The 18713-nt window shown below is 33.9% G+C and overlaps 1 protein-coding gene across 10 annotated transcripts in view; it reads left to right on the top strand.

Moving 5' to 3' along the window:
- LOC149777791 (beta-1,3-galactosyl-O-glycosyl-glycoprotein beta-1,6-N-acetylglucosaminyltransferase-like) overlaps positions 1 to 18713 on the top strand; it is a 49034-nt gene that overhangs the window by 12297 nt on the left and 18024 nt on the right. For 2 of the 10 annotated variants that reach the window (XM_089938841.1, XM_089938842.1), the window contains exons 2-4: positions 914 to 1055; positions 6598 to 6643; positions 15557 to 16372. In XM_089938841.1, coding sequence (XP_089794967.1) covers positions 15585 to 16372 — 788 coding nt within the window. In that variant the 5' untranslated portion in view covers positions 914 to 1055; positions 6598 to 6643; positions 15557 to 15584. Of the gene's footprint in view, position 1; positions 308 to 913; positions 1056 to 1975; positions 2449 to 2468; positions 2737 to 6597; positions 6644 to 7300; positions 7374 to 12988; positions 16373 to 18713 lie in introns of those variants that run through there. The other 8 variants (XM_089938837.1, XM_089938836.1, XM_089938840.1 and 5 more) reach the window with 8 other exon arrangements.

The following is an 18713-nucleotide window of genomic DNA, read 5'->3' as shown; positions in this document are numbered from 1 at the left end:
GTTAGAGTACAGTAGTGGATCCACGTTTACGTAGTCTAACAGCTCACAGTCACAAGTAAACATTACATTGTTGCTGTAATTAAGTGAACGAGGGTTTGCTAGATGCAGAAATTCACATATTTACTGTAATGTATTCCTGACCGGATATTTGCAGTAGTTTACTTTGAACAGTACATTACAGAATATGTAAACAAATTTCATTTTAGTCGGAACTTTATCACATGTTTACCGCGTAAATAATCAGTAGTTGGGAAAACTTCTGTCAGTTTGGTGACCGCTTTATATCCACATTCTTCTGTGAACAGAGGTGAGTTTATTTTATTTCTCTAAATTAACATTAAACTACGCTTGTAGATAGGGTGGATTGAATGCCAAAGGTTCGCCGCCCCCTCCTTCCCCCACCCCACACACCCGCTATCAACTGCGTACTACCCATTGTTTTACTTGTTGTTGTCGTCTTATGGTTTTTTTTCATGTCATGATATGTTATACATGACATAACACGTCCATGTGGAGATAAATTTGCCATATTCAGACGCACGAGCCCATTTTTTCAAAATTCCTTTCTTGACTAGAGTCGAAAAACGGCCGCCAAAATGTGTATTGAAAACAAAACATTTCCAGAAGGCGGGGTTGAAAAAGTTTTTCCAAGATCGGAGCCAATCAGTAAGGAGAATACTGCACAATAATTACATGGGCTTATTTGGACCAGACAGAATCACATAAAGTGATATGTTCACATGTTATAATAAGAAAAATTATGAAACTGTGCACAGTATAGGCAAAATGTACTAACCATGTACTAAATAAAAAATATAACATTTCGTGGAAACTATAGCACAACTTAGCAATCGATAAAATGCAAACTGTCTTTTCTTTACAACAAACAATTATAGCTTGTTCTCTCTGACAGCACAACTAGTGGAGATCTTTTGATATATAGACAACCGTGAACCAGAATCCCTAGACATCGATTAGGAAACAGGAATCCTTGCATATGGCGACAGGACATCATGGCGCTCATCTGGGAACTATGCTGGTGTAAATCAAATCAGGTTTGCATTCTTCTGGCCCAGGATGGAAAGTCTCTCTGTCTCTCTGTCTGCACTGATCCTAGCTGTCGTGATTTGCATCTAAACGCAGTATTTGCGATTGCAGTCAAATGTATTAATGATATGTTATGATATAAAATATATTATCTTTTAATAACTTTTTATTTATGAAGACGTCAACTCATTTTTCTTATTATAGGCATCATGACATGACAGGACATTTTTGAACGAGTGTAAATGTCTTATGCTCAATGGGGCAACATATAGTTTCGGTGTATATAGTTTGCATCCTGTTTACATGTCGTCCTGACCTCATATTTACGTACTTTTATGAGGCGCCGTAGGGGACAAAAGCTGGTCCAATCAGAACGTTGCTGTTGAAACTTTAATGTCACATGTACCGAATTCCAGTTTCACGTGTTGAATCAAAAATTAAAGTTCCATTTTCTAGGTCGAGATTTTAGATTGTATCTATTGAATTAAACAGTAGTGGTTGAAAGTTATATTTTCTATGCCGAGGTTTTATATGTGTCGTTTGAATTACATGGCGGTGGTTGACATTTCAATGTCATACGTCGAGAATTCCTAATTTACATATTAGTTCAAGGAATTTATGTTGAAAGTTCCATGCCATATGAAGAGTATTTAGATTTAACCTGTTGAATTACACACCGCTAGTTGAAAATAATATTTCCAATGTCGAGATTTTAGATTGTATCTTCTGAATTACACGGCGGTTGTTTAAATATTAATGCGTATGTCGAGAGTTTCAATTTAATAAGTTGAATCACATTGATTGTGCTGCAAGTTCTATTTCGTATGTTGAGTTTTTAGATTGTATCTGTTGAATTACACAGCAGTGGTTGGACATTTTATTGTGCATGTCAGAATTGCTATTTTGTTACTATGAATTTCTTTCCTAGAGGTCGCTCTCGTGAACGGACCGAGTTATTTTTAAACAGTGAGGCTACTTCTCTATGTCTTGAAATTCAGCAGATGGAAATACAACTTTCAACACAAACAGTTACATTCAACGTGTGAATTGGGGATTATCCACATATGATACTGAAATTTCAACCACCGCTGTATAATTCAAAATATGCACTGTATAACGCGTACATGGGAAATAGAATTTTAAACCATGACTGCATAATTCAACACATATAATCTGAAATATCGATCATAAAATGGAACTGTAAGGACATGCAATTTGATCCAACACGTGATATTGGATTTCTCGACATACGACATCGAAATTTCAACTGCAGATATGTCATTGGACCAGCTTTTGTCCGCTACGGATCCTCATATTCTTTGTCAGATTTATGATACCGATTCAAACCGGAAACGATATACGTCGAGTATGAGCCATTCCTGAACATAACAAGCTGATTATGTAAGTTATTTTAAACCATTTTAATTAAACTCGACAGGTAATTTGATGAGATTTAAGACATACAACGTTAAAGCCTACCGTTTTTGGAAGTTGTTAGATTGTAACAAATTGGGGAATCAGAACTGTTTAGAAAAGATGAAAATATATGACAACGATTGATTCTATTATCTCGTGATGATGAAACTTGAACGCATATTCGATTGAAACAACACTGGAATACCTGATTGCTGACACGCTGTTCCAATGCCTTTTGTAGACAGTTTATTTGGACCATAACTCACAAACGAGGTAAAAATGTATTTACTATCGAATTCTTTTTAAAGCATGAGTTGTTAAATATTTGCGTTGATTTGTTAGTCAAGCAATAAAATAATGCGGTGGATGTTTAAATAATCACATGGCGTTGGGCTGTCAATTAGATGCTAATGAAGTGTCATAATTATTGATAATTAAAGGTAAATTTTAGTTTGATTTCTTTCCTTGGACAGAAGCAGCATAGGACGGTTGATAAATGGAAAAAGTGAGTTTTACAGGTTTTTTCATGGACAGACGTATGGACAAATTTGCTTTAGAAATGACGGAACAATTTACTAAAGCAGGAACAAATAGTGGAACGCTTTAAAACAAAACACAACATAAACGAAACTATTTTACAGCTCTCTCAACTACGTCGAGGAGGTCATAATGCAAAAGAGAGGAAGGCAGACGTAATGTGGAAATGAAATTTCATTTGAAATGAAGATCAACCTGGTTTATTCACGTTTGAAGTATATCGAGTTTGCTTGACAAAACTTGTATTCGAAAAGATCAGTTAGAAAGGAAAACATGTTTTCGATCATAATAGGATTTATTGGAGTCTTTGTGTATAACTGCCTTCTTGTCTTTATGCATATGGGTCTTACGGCCTTTATTGAATTTTATTCTCTAAGTTTACATTTCATATATGCCTACATGACATTCCTAGGTCCATGTTCAACTTTTGTATGTATTTACTTGCGTCCGTTTGAAGGATTGTCTTGTCGAGAGATATGATTGAATTCCGAAAATAATACCTAATTGTAACTAACTAATTAGTCAGTTTTCAAAATATCACACCTTTGTTTAGTATAAATGTTTTTATCTAAGTTAGATACGGGTATAATGAAGAATAAAATTGTTGTATGTATCGGAATCACGTGATTACATTCCAAAGTGTCATGACTATTTACAGTGGTAGAGGCTGAGTTCGCTTTATTTGCTGCGAATATCGCCAGCATTTGATCTTGTCCACCACTGTTACTACTTACGTTTGAGGTTCGCGCATGTCACGTGCCCTTGTGCAATGCTGCTTTAAAGGGTGTTCAAGTTGTTCCAGCATGCATTCATGTTTTGTACCATGCATATGTTTGAATCAATACCGTGGATTGTGAACCATGCCTAGGTTTAAATCAATACCATGGATTGTGTACCATACATAGGTTTAAATTAATACCATGGATTGTGAACGATGCATAGGTTTAAATCAATACCATGGATTGTGAACAATGCATATGTTTGAATCAATACCGTGGATTGCGAACCATGCATATGCTTGAATCAATACCATGGATTGTAAACCGTGCATATGTTTGAATATGTGCAATGGATTGTAAGCCGTGCATATGTTTGAATCAACATCATTGATCGTGAACCAGGTGTGTTTGAATCAATACATGGATTATGTACCATGCATATGTTTGAATATATACCATGGATTGTAAACCATGCATATGTTTGAATACATACCATGGATTGTAAACCGTGCATATGTTTGAATGTATACCATGGATTGTAAACCGTGCATATGTTTGAATCAATATCATGGATCGTGAACCACGTATGTGTTTGAATCAATACATGGATTATGTGCCATGCCTATGCTTGAATCAATACCATGGATTGTATACCATGCATATGCTTGAATATATACCATAGATTGTAAACCATGCATATGTTTGAATATGTACTATGGATTGTAAACCATGCATATGTTTGAATATATACCTTGGATTGTAAACCATGCATATGTTTGAATATATGCCATGGATTGTAAACCATGCATATGTTTGAATATGTACCATGGATTGTAAACCGTGCATATGTTTGAATATATACCATGGATTGTAAACCATGCATATGTTTGAATATATACCTTGGATTGTAAACCGTGCATATGTTTGAATACATACCATGGATTGTAAGCCATGCATATGTTTGAATAAATACCATGGATTGTAAACCGTGCATATGTTTGAATATATAAAATGGATTGTAAACCGTGCATATGTTTGAATATGTACCATGGATTGTAAACCGTGCATATGTTTGAATCAATATCATTGATCGTGAACCAGGTATGTGTTTGAATCAATGCATGGATTATGTACCATGCCTATGCTTGAATCAATACCATCGATTGTATACCATGCATATGCTTGAATCAATACCATGGATTTTGAACCATGCATATGCTTGAATATATACCACTAATTTTGAAGAGGGCATTTGCTCGAGCATAAACCATGGATTTTGTTCCTTGTATATGCTTGAATATATACGAGGGATTTTGAACCATGCATATACCTAAATATAAACGATATATGTTTTACCTTACATATGCCTGAATATATACCATGGATTTTGTACCATACATATGTCTGAATATATATCATGGATTTTGTACCATACAAACACCTGAATATATACCATGAATTTTGGACAATACATACACCTGAATATATACAATGGATTTTGTACCAGGTATATGCCTGATGTATACCATGGATTTTGTGCCATACATATGCCTGAATATATACCATGGATTTTGTACCAAACATATGTCTGAATATATACTTTGGTTTTTGTATCATACCAATGCCTGAATATATACCTTGGATTTTGTACCATGCCAATGCCTGAAAATATACCATGGATTTTGTACCAAACATATGCCTGAATATATACCATGGATTTTGTACCATACATATGTCTGAATATATACCTTGGATTTTGTACTATACAGACACCTGAATATATACCATGAATTTTGGACAATACATACACCTGAATATATACCATGGATTTTGTACCACGTATATGCCTGAATGTATACCATGGATTTTGTGCCATACATATGCCTGAATATATACCATGGATTTTGTACCAAACATATGCCTGAATATATACTTTGGTTTTTGTATCATACCAATGCCTGAATATATATCTTGGATTTTGTACCATGCCAATGCCTGAATATATACCATGGATTTTGTACCAAACATATGCCTGAATATATACCATGGATTTTGTACCATACATATGCCTGAATATATACCTTGGATTTTGTACCATGCCATTGCCTGAATATATACCATGGATTTTCTACCATGGATATGCCTGAATATATACCATGGAATTTGTACCATGCGTATGCCTGAATATATACCTTGGATTTTGTACCATGCCAATGCCTGAATATATACCATGGAATTTGTACCATGCGTATGCCTGAATATAAATCATGGATTTTGTACCATACATATGCCTGAATATATACCTTGGATTTTGTACCATGCCAATGCCTGAATATATACCATGGAATTTGTACCATGCGTATGCCTGAATATATACCATGGATTTTCTATCATGGATAAGCCTGAATATATGCCATGGAATTTGTACCATGCGTATGCCTCAATATATACCTTGGATTTTGTACCATGCCAATGCCTGAATATATACCTTGGATTTTCTGCCATACATATGCCTGAATATATACCGTGAGTTTTGTACCATTCATATGCCAGAAGATACACCATGGATTTTGTACCATGCATATACCTGAATATATACCATGGATTTTGTGCTATACCAATGCCTGAATATATACCTTGGATTTTGTACCATGCCAATGCCTGAATATATACCATGGAATTTGTACCAAACGTATGCCTGAATATATACCATGGATTTTGTACCATGCCTGTACCTGAATATATACCATGGATTTTGTACCTTACACATGCCTGAATATATACCTTGGATTTCGTACCTTACACATGCCTGAATATATACCATTGATTTCGTACCATGCCTGTACCTGAACATATTCCTGTTTTTTTTTAATTATAGCGAAACAGATGAAAATAGCGCATACGCTATAATAACTCCACTGTAGGTAAGACCTTTTGTGCAATAAAATCATACCTTACTTATCATGATAAAAACACTGTCTTCAAATCGCTATTTTCACTTGCACAATATTGCATATAGTATATAAAAAGGCTTGCATATACGCTGTGAATTGTTTTAATTCGATGTCCATAGAGTGTCATATGTAGCTTTTTGAATGAAATTTTCAACCATGTAAATAACGATGCTCATCCATTTTATACTTTTTTCTCCTTTTGCGATATCAGCAAGTATTGACTACTGTCAGCACATATTGATTGCTGGCATCACGTATTGGCTACTGTCAGCAAGAAATTGCTATTGTCAACAAGTATTGACTACTGTCAGCAAGTATTGATTAGTGTCAAAAAGTATTGACTATTGTATGCATTGACTATCGTCAAGAAGTATTGATTTTTGTCAGCAAGTATTGACTATTGTCAACAAGTATTGACTATTGTAAGTGCTGACTGCTGATATAAAAGCATATAGACATACTAAAGTTTCTGGAAACCTACTGGTAATTAAAGGTGTACACAACTTACGTGAAATCTGTGATTTCCGCCAAAGAAAGTGAACAGGAAGTAGCAACCTTGTGCAGATTGAATATTTGTACCAATAAAAAATGATGTATAAATATCAGGATTTACCTCTTATATCGTAGAACTCATACAAGTACCGGATATATAACGCTACCAAAAATCATCAATTGTGGAATAGAAAAAGGTAAACAAGGCGTAAGTATTAATATTTACATGCATCTGGCGCATTCCTAATTGTAACGTACTTTCTAACGATAAAGATTATACTCATATGTGGCACGAAACCTTTGACCCCTTGCCCAATCAGCAGGTTTCAACAGGTTTATCTTGGTTTGATGACCTACATTGGTATGAATAGGATGAATGCAAAATGATCAATACCTACAACAAAGAATACATTACTGCGGTACTCAGTAAATACGACACCACCTTTGCTCTACCTATACTCTTATCTGAAAGCAAAGTGATATAAGGTTTGGTGCTTAATGCTGGAAAATTCAATTAGATATTATGCTTCATGGACGTGGGGTTGTATCTCAACACAATATTTCAGACCGAGAAAGTAGAAAATTAAAGATACTGGTCATCAAACATTTTACAACAATTGCTGCAATTCTCGCTCCGACACAGTTCCCGTTCGTTTCGGATACTCATACTTCAACCAGCCGTTGTAGTGTATATATATATATATATATATATATATATATATATATATATATATATATATATATATATATATATATATATATATATATATATATATATATATTAATAATAATAACAATAATGAGGACTTTGTATAGCGCCTAATCTTTAGAAGCTCTAAGCGCTTTACAACATTAGACAAGACCTATAACATAAGAAACATAATAATATTATTACAAAAACAAACAACAAGAAATTAGAAAAAACATTAAAAAATAAAAAACATGCTGAGAATATTTCAGGCAGGAAACATTATTAGGTCTTCTAAATTTGTTCTTGCAGTCGAAATAAGTGAGTTTTGAGATCCCTCTTGAATGTGATCACTGTGTCTTTGTGTCTAAGTTCAGTGGGCAATTCATTCCACGTTGCTGGGCCCTGGTATGCAAAAGAACGCTGTCCATATGACTTTGTTTTAATAGTGGGAATAATGAGTATACGATTGTCAGAAGAGGAGCGTAAGTATCTTGCTGGTGTGTACACATGGGTGAGGTCAGATAGGTATGTTGGACTGGAGTCCGACAGTGAAATGTAGCACAGAGAACAAATTCTGTGTTTGATTCTGGATCGAATGGATAGCCAGTGTAGGGTACATAGCAGCGGGGAGGTGTGCTCTGATCGTGGTACTCTAGGTATAATCCGAGCAGCTGTGTTTTGAACTTTTTGAAGTTTCTGGAGTAGATATTGAGATGAACCAGACAGAATTGTGTTACAATAGTCCAGTCTTGAAAGTACTAATGAACACACAAGTGTTTTAGTGGCATCAACTGAAAGATATTTGCGAATTGAGCTGATGCATCTCAGCTCAAGATATGCAGCCTTGCATATGTTCATGACATGTTGGTGCAATGTAAGAGTACTGTCCTGAGTAACACCTAGGTTTCGTACTGATTGTGTGAATTTAATGTTGGCGTTGCTGATATTTATTGTATGAGGCAAAGGATGTGAATGAGAAAGTCTTTGGGTTGTGATCAGAATGGCCTCAGATTTATCATCATTCATCTGCAGCTTGTTACAAGTCATCCATGATTTGACATCAGAAATGCACCTCTCTACACCTTGGATGGTAGTATCAACTTCAGTTGGGTGGCTAGATTTGTATATTTGGGTGTCATCAGCGTACAATTGGCGAGACACTGGGTGATGATCTATGACACTTGAGAGCAATTGAGTGTACAGAATGAAGAGAACAGGTCCAAGAACAGACCCCTGTGGAACACCACAACATATATCGACTGGGCTGGAGTGTATTCCATTTGCAGATACAATTTGTGTCCTGTTGACCAAGTAGGACTTGAACCACAGTAAGGCTGTATAATGAATGCCAAATACATGCTGGAGACGGTGAAGTAATATATCATGGTCTATTGTGTCAAATGCTGCAGACAAACCAAGGAGGGTGAGGACTGTAATCTTTCCGCTATCCAACGCAGAGATAATGTCATTAACTACTTTTAGACGAGAGTTTCAGTACTGTGGCATGGGCGATATGCAGATTGTACATTGCTAAAAAGACTATTTGAATTTAGATGAGATACAAGCTGGGATAGAACAACCTTTCCAAAGATTTTTAAAATGAATGGAAGATTAGAAACTGGGCGGTAGTTCTTTAAATCGTTATGGTCTAGTGTTGGTTTCTTCAGCAGAGACTTTACAATGGCAGTTTTGAAAAATGATGGGAATTCTCAAGATGAGAGAGAGGTATTAATAACATCAGTTAGTGAAGGCAATACTGGATCTAAGCACTCGAGCAGCAGTGATGTTGGAATTGGATCAAGTTCACATGACTTTGGTGCACTCTTCATCAGGATTGTAGGTATGAAATCCATAGAGACAGGTTCAAATGCTGCTAATGGTTGCCGCTCAAATTCTGTATCCCAGCTGTATGGTGACAACGAGTCAATTGAAATTGTGGTGTCAAGCTTATCTCTAATAGTTTGTACTTTGTCACGGAATAAATTTGCAAACATGTCCGGAAGGTCGACTGGAGAGAAGGTAGTTGGAAGTGGTGTTGATTTGTTCCTTGACATTAGCTTGTTAGTAATCTCAAAGAACTCTTTGCAGCTGGAACTTTCCATGATCTTAGTAGTGTAGTGGGCTGATTTCGCTGCATGGACTATATTTGTGACATTCTTCTTAACGACTTCATAGATTTGCTCATGAATAGTGAGTCTGGTGGAAAGCCAGAGCCTCTCAGCTTTACGGCGGTCTTTTTTTATCAGTGCGAAGCTGGTCCCTAACACTGCTATACCATGGAGAACACACACACACACACACACACACACACACACACACATATATATATATATATATATATATATATATATATATATATATATATATATATATATATATATATATATATATATATATATATACATGTGTGTGTGTGTGTGTAAGGCATAAGCCCGCATCGAAATATTTATTTCACAAGCATCTATAAAAAGAAATGCAAAATAAGTCTCAAAAGAATTACAATAGCATCGGCATAATTAAATATGATTGCATAAATACTGGTCTCTAAAACACGCAGCGCTAAAGGTACAAAGAAATGTAAATTGTTTTTCACACCTTTATATTAGTCAGTCTAAAATAAGGCCCATTACTCCACACTTCCAAAAAAATAATCTAGCTTTAGTTCCGTCCGTACCTCCATGTTGTATTCAGAGCATATTCGCCTTTCTGTTTTAAACAATTATATATTTCTTATATAAAGGGGTCAGAACGCAGTCCGATCAATACTTTGATTATTATTTTCTTTCTTTTCTACGGGGGTGTGGTTGATATGTAGTTAGTGTTATCACGTCGAGAAAATACCTCTTATGTATTAGCGCTACTGAAAAAGGTACTTTCTGTTGGAAGACTATACAAACAACGCATTTACCGTCTGGTTCTAGTTTTAAGTACAGTTCATATATATATATATATATATATATATATATATATATATATATATATATATATAAGTTCATTTGGTGTTTATTTGTCCTTGTCTTTGTTCGATTGGTGTATATGTGGGATAAGTCGTTGTTTAGGTGTTTATGTGTTCAGTTGTTGTTTATGTGGATATGTATGTGTACTGTTTTCCCTAAGAAGCTAATATCAGTTGACTTGCAACGGTCAAGTTTGAACTGGGGGTATTTAGGTCAAGAGAGATTAATCTTCATAACGAAGTGCAATGGGAAGGTATATCGTTCTAGGCGCCATTTTAATCGTTCTGAGTGTGCAAACGGATGAAAATAAGACAGGTAAATCTAATGGTAACGTTTTGGTATACGTGCAAGAAACGGTATAAGTCAATTTATTAATTATTATACTAAATAATGACTATAAGTGGTAATCAGGACTTTTTTTAAGTAATGTATAGTGCTCTCGGAAGAAAAGTTGAACTCTTATTTGACAAATGCTGCAATAAGTCCTTGATTTAACTGTTACTTAGCAACCGCAGTTTCTATTGAATACGAATGAGTCTAGATTCGCTTTCGTTTCATGATTGCGGTAAAGAATGTTTCATCATGTACTGGAGTTATATGTTTCTAATGATATTTATTGTCTGTGTATTGTTTGTTCGATCACATTTTTGAAATTGCTACACTCACACAGACACAGGTACATACACAAACGCACACGCACACACATATATATGTGCATGTGTGTATGTTGCATTGAACGGACAAAATATAACATGATTATTTTGATAATATTGTGCACTTAGTATAGTTTCAGTAACACTGTATATTTATTACACATTCTCCGAAACATAGTTTAGTTAATCGATATTAGACACAACTATCCTTAATAAAATATATACCGCAAAAAGGCATTGTCATAGTTCAGGGAATGAATATGAAAATGACCATGATCGATGTTATAATGAACATTTGATATTTGGGAGTGAATTCCTCGTAGAGTGTCTGACAACTTCATTTATTCTTATGTTTTATCAGTCTTACATACGTGTCGATTGCGAAAAAGGGTTATGCAGAAGTAACAGAAATAATAATTTTAAAAAACTCGAAAATTACAGGCCTGTTATTTACAAAACATTTTGAGAAATATATTAACGAACAGACTGGCTCAAGATATTAATTCTAGCATTCCTAGTTCTTAGCAATACGGTCACGATATGTGATTAGGCTACGCAGCTGAGAGTTACACCGCTGTTGCTATCAGTACAGTGTAAGGTAGTGCTGGGTTCACGGATTTCAATATGTTTCTTGATAAATGAACGGCATTATACACAGTGTAGCACAACTGGTTTCCTTTTAAATTATTCACTTTAGGCATTATATTTTGCGATATTTGTGAATATGTATGTTACCCGTCAACGGACATTTTTCGGTCTGGTTGCCGATTTGCCAAATAGTTAATCAAGAAGGAGGTTGGTCAAACCTTGATGTTCTAAATGGCTTACTAGTCCAGTTTGAGGGTTGTGAATTTGGAACAAAGAATGGACCCATAGCTGTGGAAATCAAACCTGATGATATTTCTCTTCTGGCTTCTAATCATAACAAGCTGCAACAACTGATATATATATATATATATATATATATATATATATATATATATATATATATATATATATATATATATAACTTCACTAACACGTGGCGTTTTGAGCTTAGTGCCACAAAGTCATACGTTGTTATTTGCAGTGTGACATACATGGATTATGTCAATATGATATGATATCTGAGATCGACCTCTTTGCCTGATGCTAATTTTGCACCACATCCTGGAATAACTGAAAACTTAGTTCACTTGACCCATTAAAAGGGGCCTGAAAGAAAAGGCTTAAAAACCCATTTGTATTGTTTGTTTTGTACTGGCATTAAAGCATATAGTTTTAAACTCTTTGGTTGCTGCAAATGCTATCGAATGAGTAGTAATTCCTTCATTGTTTATTGCAGTGAAATACGGTGCAATATTTCATAAAGACATCTCTTCATGGAATAGAGCTTGGATGTATTTTGCCAAATATTGACAAGGCTTCCCAACACATATAAGATCAGATATTGCACTTTGAGGGCTAGGATGGACATCCGCGCAGTCAGAAATTTATAGAAGAAAACTAAAGTTTGCTTTCTTTTCATAGAATATAATTGATGCATAATGATATACATATAAAACGTTTGTTTAACGATGCGTAATTTGATGTCATTTCGAACGGATGCAAGTCAAGCTCTCTGTTAATTTGAAATACTTATGATAGACTGAAGACGTTTCATTTACATCAGTATCTGGCGATTTACAACTGCTTGTAACAGGTTTTTTGCATCAGTATATAAATCGTTATTGGCATCAGTATCTAACTTGTTATTGCCATCAGTATCTGACTAATTATTGGCATCAGTATCTTATTCGTTATCTGTATCTAACTAATTATTGGCATCAGTACCGAACTCGTTATTGGCATCAGTATCTAACTAATTATTGGCATCAGTATCTTATTCGTTATCTGTATCTAACTAATTATTGGCATCAGTACCGAACTCGTTATTGGCATCAGTATCTAACTGGTTATTTTCACCAGTATGTAACTGGTTATTTTCACCAGTATCTAACTCGTTATTTGCATCAGAATCTAACTCGTTATTTGAATCAGTATCGAACTCATTATTTGCACCCTTATCTAACACGTTATTTGCATCAGTATCGAACTGGTTATTTGCATCAGTATCGAACTCATTATTTGCACCATTATATAACACGTTATTTGCATCATTATCTAACTGGTTATTTTCACCAGTATTTGCATCATTATCTAACTGGTAATTTTTAAAAACTTATCATCCTCAGAGCAAGAATCAGTAAGTTGAGTCAAGGTTATAAATGGACTACGTGATATAAAGGACGTGTCAATTGATAAGCAAACTTCTATTTTTCCAGAAGGATGAACTCTGGATCCTCATCTGGGAGTCTGTTTTGAGTTTTAACTGATGTTATGATAAGAATTATATCAGTCGTGCCTTAACACTTGACACGTCAAGTTGTTATATGTTGTGTCCAGTTTGGTGCTGAATATTTATTTTCTTCAAATTATTGAATTTCAAGTGATTCTTTTCCCTGGAAATACTTAAGTGCTCTGATAATTCTTGGACAAAGACATTTGTCGGAATTTATATGGAATTCAAAAATTGGAATAATATTTTCTGTGATTCAACAAGAGGCTGTTGACACATCAGTACAACACTGACTATTGCATACGTCATCGCCTTGCATTTCGGATTTTCATCGGGATTTGAGCTGTGATTCAATTAGAACTTTTCATTCATAGGACTTGTGTTTTAATTCTTGGATTACAATTTGGATTTAATTCGCAATACCGTTAAGTTATGTTTTCTTATTGTTACTTTGTAGTCTAGGGAAATAAATTATTTGTTAATTTTTATAAAGTTTGGTTTCATCACTCTTTTCTGTTACCAATGTTAAGAGCATACACTCGTGCTAATGATGACGAGAGTCTTTATTGACATAGTATTCAAGCTTTTCAGTTATATTTCTGAATTAAATTAGAGATAAAACCATTCCAAAAACTTTCCACTCTCAACCTATACTTTTGTTTCGTGTGGAAATATTTTGGCAAAACTCATTTTATATCCCAGTATGATTGGCTATTGACACTCACTAACTCTTGGTGGCTATTGACACTTCACTCCAACTTGGTGGTTACTGACACTTTACTTACTATTGATGGCTATTACTCTAGACGTCTCAGACACATCACTCAGAACTGCATTAGATTTTGTTATATTTGGCTTTAACGTTTGCAACATGGATGCTTTTAACATTTACCGGTCCTAACGTGCACACCTTTAACATTTTCCGGTCCTCACATGCATACCTTAAACGTTTTCCGGTCCTAACATGCATACCTTTAACGTCTTCCGGTTATAACATGAATGCTAACAAGATTAGGACAATAAGGTTTGGAAATATAGCAAATTTAAATATTCCATATTACTCAGAATACAATTTCGGCAGCGATTGTTTTGAATTCATCGTTTCTGGTATTAAAAGATAAATTTGGATGATACGTTCAAGTTAAGCTATTAACATTAGGGATCAAAATAACAATAACTCATTTTAAGACATCATCTACATTTTGTAATAATTTCTTACGAGTCGAAGCAATATTAATTTTTTGAAACAAATATAATGTGGAAAAATCAATTCAGCGAAGGTGCGTAATGTTGAATCTGTATAAAATTGTCTTTGGTTAAAATGACTTGTGATATTTGATTAAAAATGTGGACAAATATTTAATATATTAATAAATTTCTATTTTGGGAGATGGATCTTCATAAAACAATGTGTTAAACAATTTCTGTGAATTTTGGATTGACGTTTCTACGGCTTTTAAATTATTTTGTTTTTGAGGTATGCAAAAAAAAGAACGAATGTTTCTTAGGAGAATATATTTTAATAAATTATTGAGGAAGATAAATTTTAATATGATCTGTAAAACCCTTGGTCTGTGCATACAAATATTTTTTTTCGTACATGATTTTATATGAGAAGATGAAGTCTACGTGTATTTAAATAGTCTTTAACAATTTTCAAGGTTTAAATTAAATGTTGGTATTCAGTTGTATAGATATTATATCTAACGTTTTTATTTTCTAGGATGAATATTTCATTCATTGCTAACTCTTACTATTTAATTACATTTTCAGGTTTGTTTTACTTTCAATCGAATAACAGATGAATCGGAAACGATTTTGGTGTTTTATCGTTACCACAGTTATATTCCTCTTTCTTGTGCATTGTGGTGTATACATCTATTTGTTTTCAACTGCTTCTCTCAGCCTTCATAACCTGAAAGGTGTTGATACAAGTCAGATCATAAAAATGTTTCCATTTGTTTTGTTTTCACGTCCCTCAAATGCAGCGGGTGTTTTTGAAAAGATGATGCCAGTGAATCTAGTCAACTGTAGAAAATTATTCGATGGAGATTCCATTGAGATGAACAAGACGTATACACTTATGGAAACCTTTAAGCCAAAACATATAAGTAATACAGAGTATATCAATATGACCAAACATTGCGATTCTTTTCTTGAAAAAAGAGGATATATCATGAGCTCACTAACGTCAGTGGAAGAAACCTTTCCACTGGCCTTCAGCATATTGATGTATAAAGACGTTTATCAGGCAGAGAGACTCCTTCGATCGATATACAGACCTCAGAATATATACTGTATACACGTGGACAGAAAATCTGCACGTGACGTGAAAGACGCAATGACAAGCATTGCATCGTGTTTTGAAAATGTATTCATTGCCTCACAATTATATGATGTCCGGTGGGGTACACTTTCAGTTCTAGATGCGGACCTTTCTTGCATGAGGGATTTACTGCATAAACACAAATCATGGAAATACTTCATTAACCTTACTGGACAGGAGTTTCCACTAAGGACGAACTACGAGTTAGTCAAGATACTTCATACGTACGATGGTGCCAATGATATAATGGGCGGTACTGAAAGGTAATTTTTCACATATATTTATCATGTCATCTTGTGGCACTATAGCGAAATATACATATTTTCTTACACTTAGTTATTTCACTGGCATTTACATTTGATAATGCTTAATACTAAATCATTTAATTACCTTTCCATCAACGGTCAGTTGTCAAAGACCACAATGGCAAAATGCTAGGCAGGTTTACATTAAAATTTTATGCTAGACAAGAAAGTCGATCACATGGCTATTATTGGCTGTGTCACGCCCACTATTAGCAATACTCCACCTCTTGTCTTCGAAAGAATAAACTTAATTACAGTCTAGCTGAATGTTATTTAATCCCTTCATACCTTAAAAAGTTCAAATCAGATCTTGGTCTGACGTTGGAATCTTTTGTGATCTGGAAATATTTATTTGCCAACGGCCAATGCAATGATAAAAATGTTATTTTTAGTAGACGGAGCAGTCTAATGTGTGTGTGTGTGTGTGTCTATATATATATATATATATATATATATATATATATATATATATATATATATATATATATATATATATGCGTACATGGTTGAATATGACGCACACAGGTAAAATAGTCAATCCTGTATATAACGTGCAAGATAGCAACCGCTATATTCAGTAATGTTTAAAAGAAAAGGGTCTAAAGTAAAAGGACAGAACTCTGTGAATCATAAACATGTAATGTAACAAAAATATAGAATTTATTAATAATTTAATTATATGCTACATTGTACAAAATGCAGTCTGAATAAAATCGTTTTTGTAGTATTTTTTTTAAATTAATAATTAGAAAGTATATAACATGTCTATGAATTTTCTAAAATTCAAATACCAAAATAATTTAGACATACTTATTATTGTTATTATTATTATTATTATTATTATTATTATTATTATTATTATTATTATTAAAGAAACAACGATATAAACATGTATACAGAATGAAATTAATATATAGAACTGTCAGATGAAAATAGATTTTTTTTACCAAATCAGTGATGAATACAAAGAAAAATAGAAACAATATTGTAAAATATGGCTGATAATTTAATAACATACTTAAAAATCAAGAAATTTAATCAGACTTTGGTATGAAGAAATAACATTTTATCAGATGTTTCAACTTATATTTATGAATTATTTGTATTGTATGTGCAATAATAATAATACTAATAATAATAATAGTAACAATAATGTGTAAATAGCATATTCTTTTTAAAGGTCAATTAAATTCCTGGTTTGCTAAAAGTCATCCAAAGTATAAATTAAAGATATTTCTAGGATTAAGGCACTTCGGTTCCGGAGCCATTACTGTGGGCTTTTTAACATATAATCTAAACATGATAAAATAATATATTATCTCCTTATATCACATATCTATGACTGGAAGAATGACCTATTTATGATTAAAGAATTTTGTTTCTATAGTTTTGTACTCCTTCATTACAAGAATAAACCTTGTCTCTCTCCCAATAACACTTCATTGTACCTTGAAACTTTGTTCGGTATTTATAGGTTACTGCATTTGTATGTAACAATATGATAAATTTGAACTTGGTCGCGCGCTAAACATAACTTTCCAAAAAATGGCGTTTTGGTCCACTTAAAATTGAAATTTGGAGTCATATTGTGAATGAATACGCATTGCAACAACTTTTCCATTTGATCTGGAGTGAATAGATTTTGGCATGTTTTATCGTTTCTATGAAAGTTTGTGATTATGGGCTAGATTTATGTGCCAATTCTACATGAAGTACATCGGATTTCAGCGGCGACGGAGCAGCATACTGTTCACATCTGGAAGTATTTTTCTGTTCTGCCATTGAATGTTTGAAATCATAATGTGGGAAAAATATGAAGACTTTCAATTGCAATGATCAAAAAGGCGCTATGGAATATAATGTTTATATCATTTTGAGTGCAGTAAGGAGGATGTAATTGCACTTGGAATATAGTCGAAATTACAGTACAGTTTCGAAATGCGTAATCAAGCTTGAGAACCCATGACATGGCTCATGTAATTCGGATTTTCAGAACTAAGAAAGTACATTTTGAGAAATTTCAGGATGTAAAACTGTAAGTATATTTTTTGCGATTCCTATTACCAGCTAAAAGAAGACTTATGCCTTGTCACTTGGATGTTACTTGTAAGGACCCTGTCTGGCGTCTATAGTTTTCCTAAAGCAGCTGGTATGTGGCAGTCCACGAAACATCTGCTTTAGTTCATTCAGTTGGTTTACTTCAGCCACAGACAAATAAAATAAATCAAAAGTGCTGACGTCTGAGTCCATTGTTTGTTTACGATAGAAAGTAGTTATTTTTTCCCACGTGAGTTCAATA

This window comes from Sinohyriopsis cumingii, chromosome 17, assembly GCF_028554795.1.
Source record: "Sinohyriopsis cumingii isolate HCF-2022 chromosome 17, ASM2855479v2, whole genome shotgun sequence".
NCBI lineage: Eukaryota > Metazoa > Mollusca > Bivalvia > Unionida > Unionidae > Sinohyriopsis > Sinohyriopsis cumingii.
Note: the sequence above shows the minus strand (reverse complement) of the source record. Positions and strands in the feature narration are given on the sequence as shown.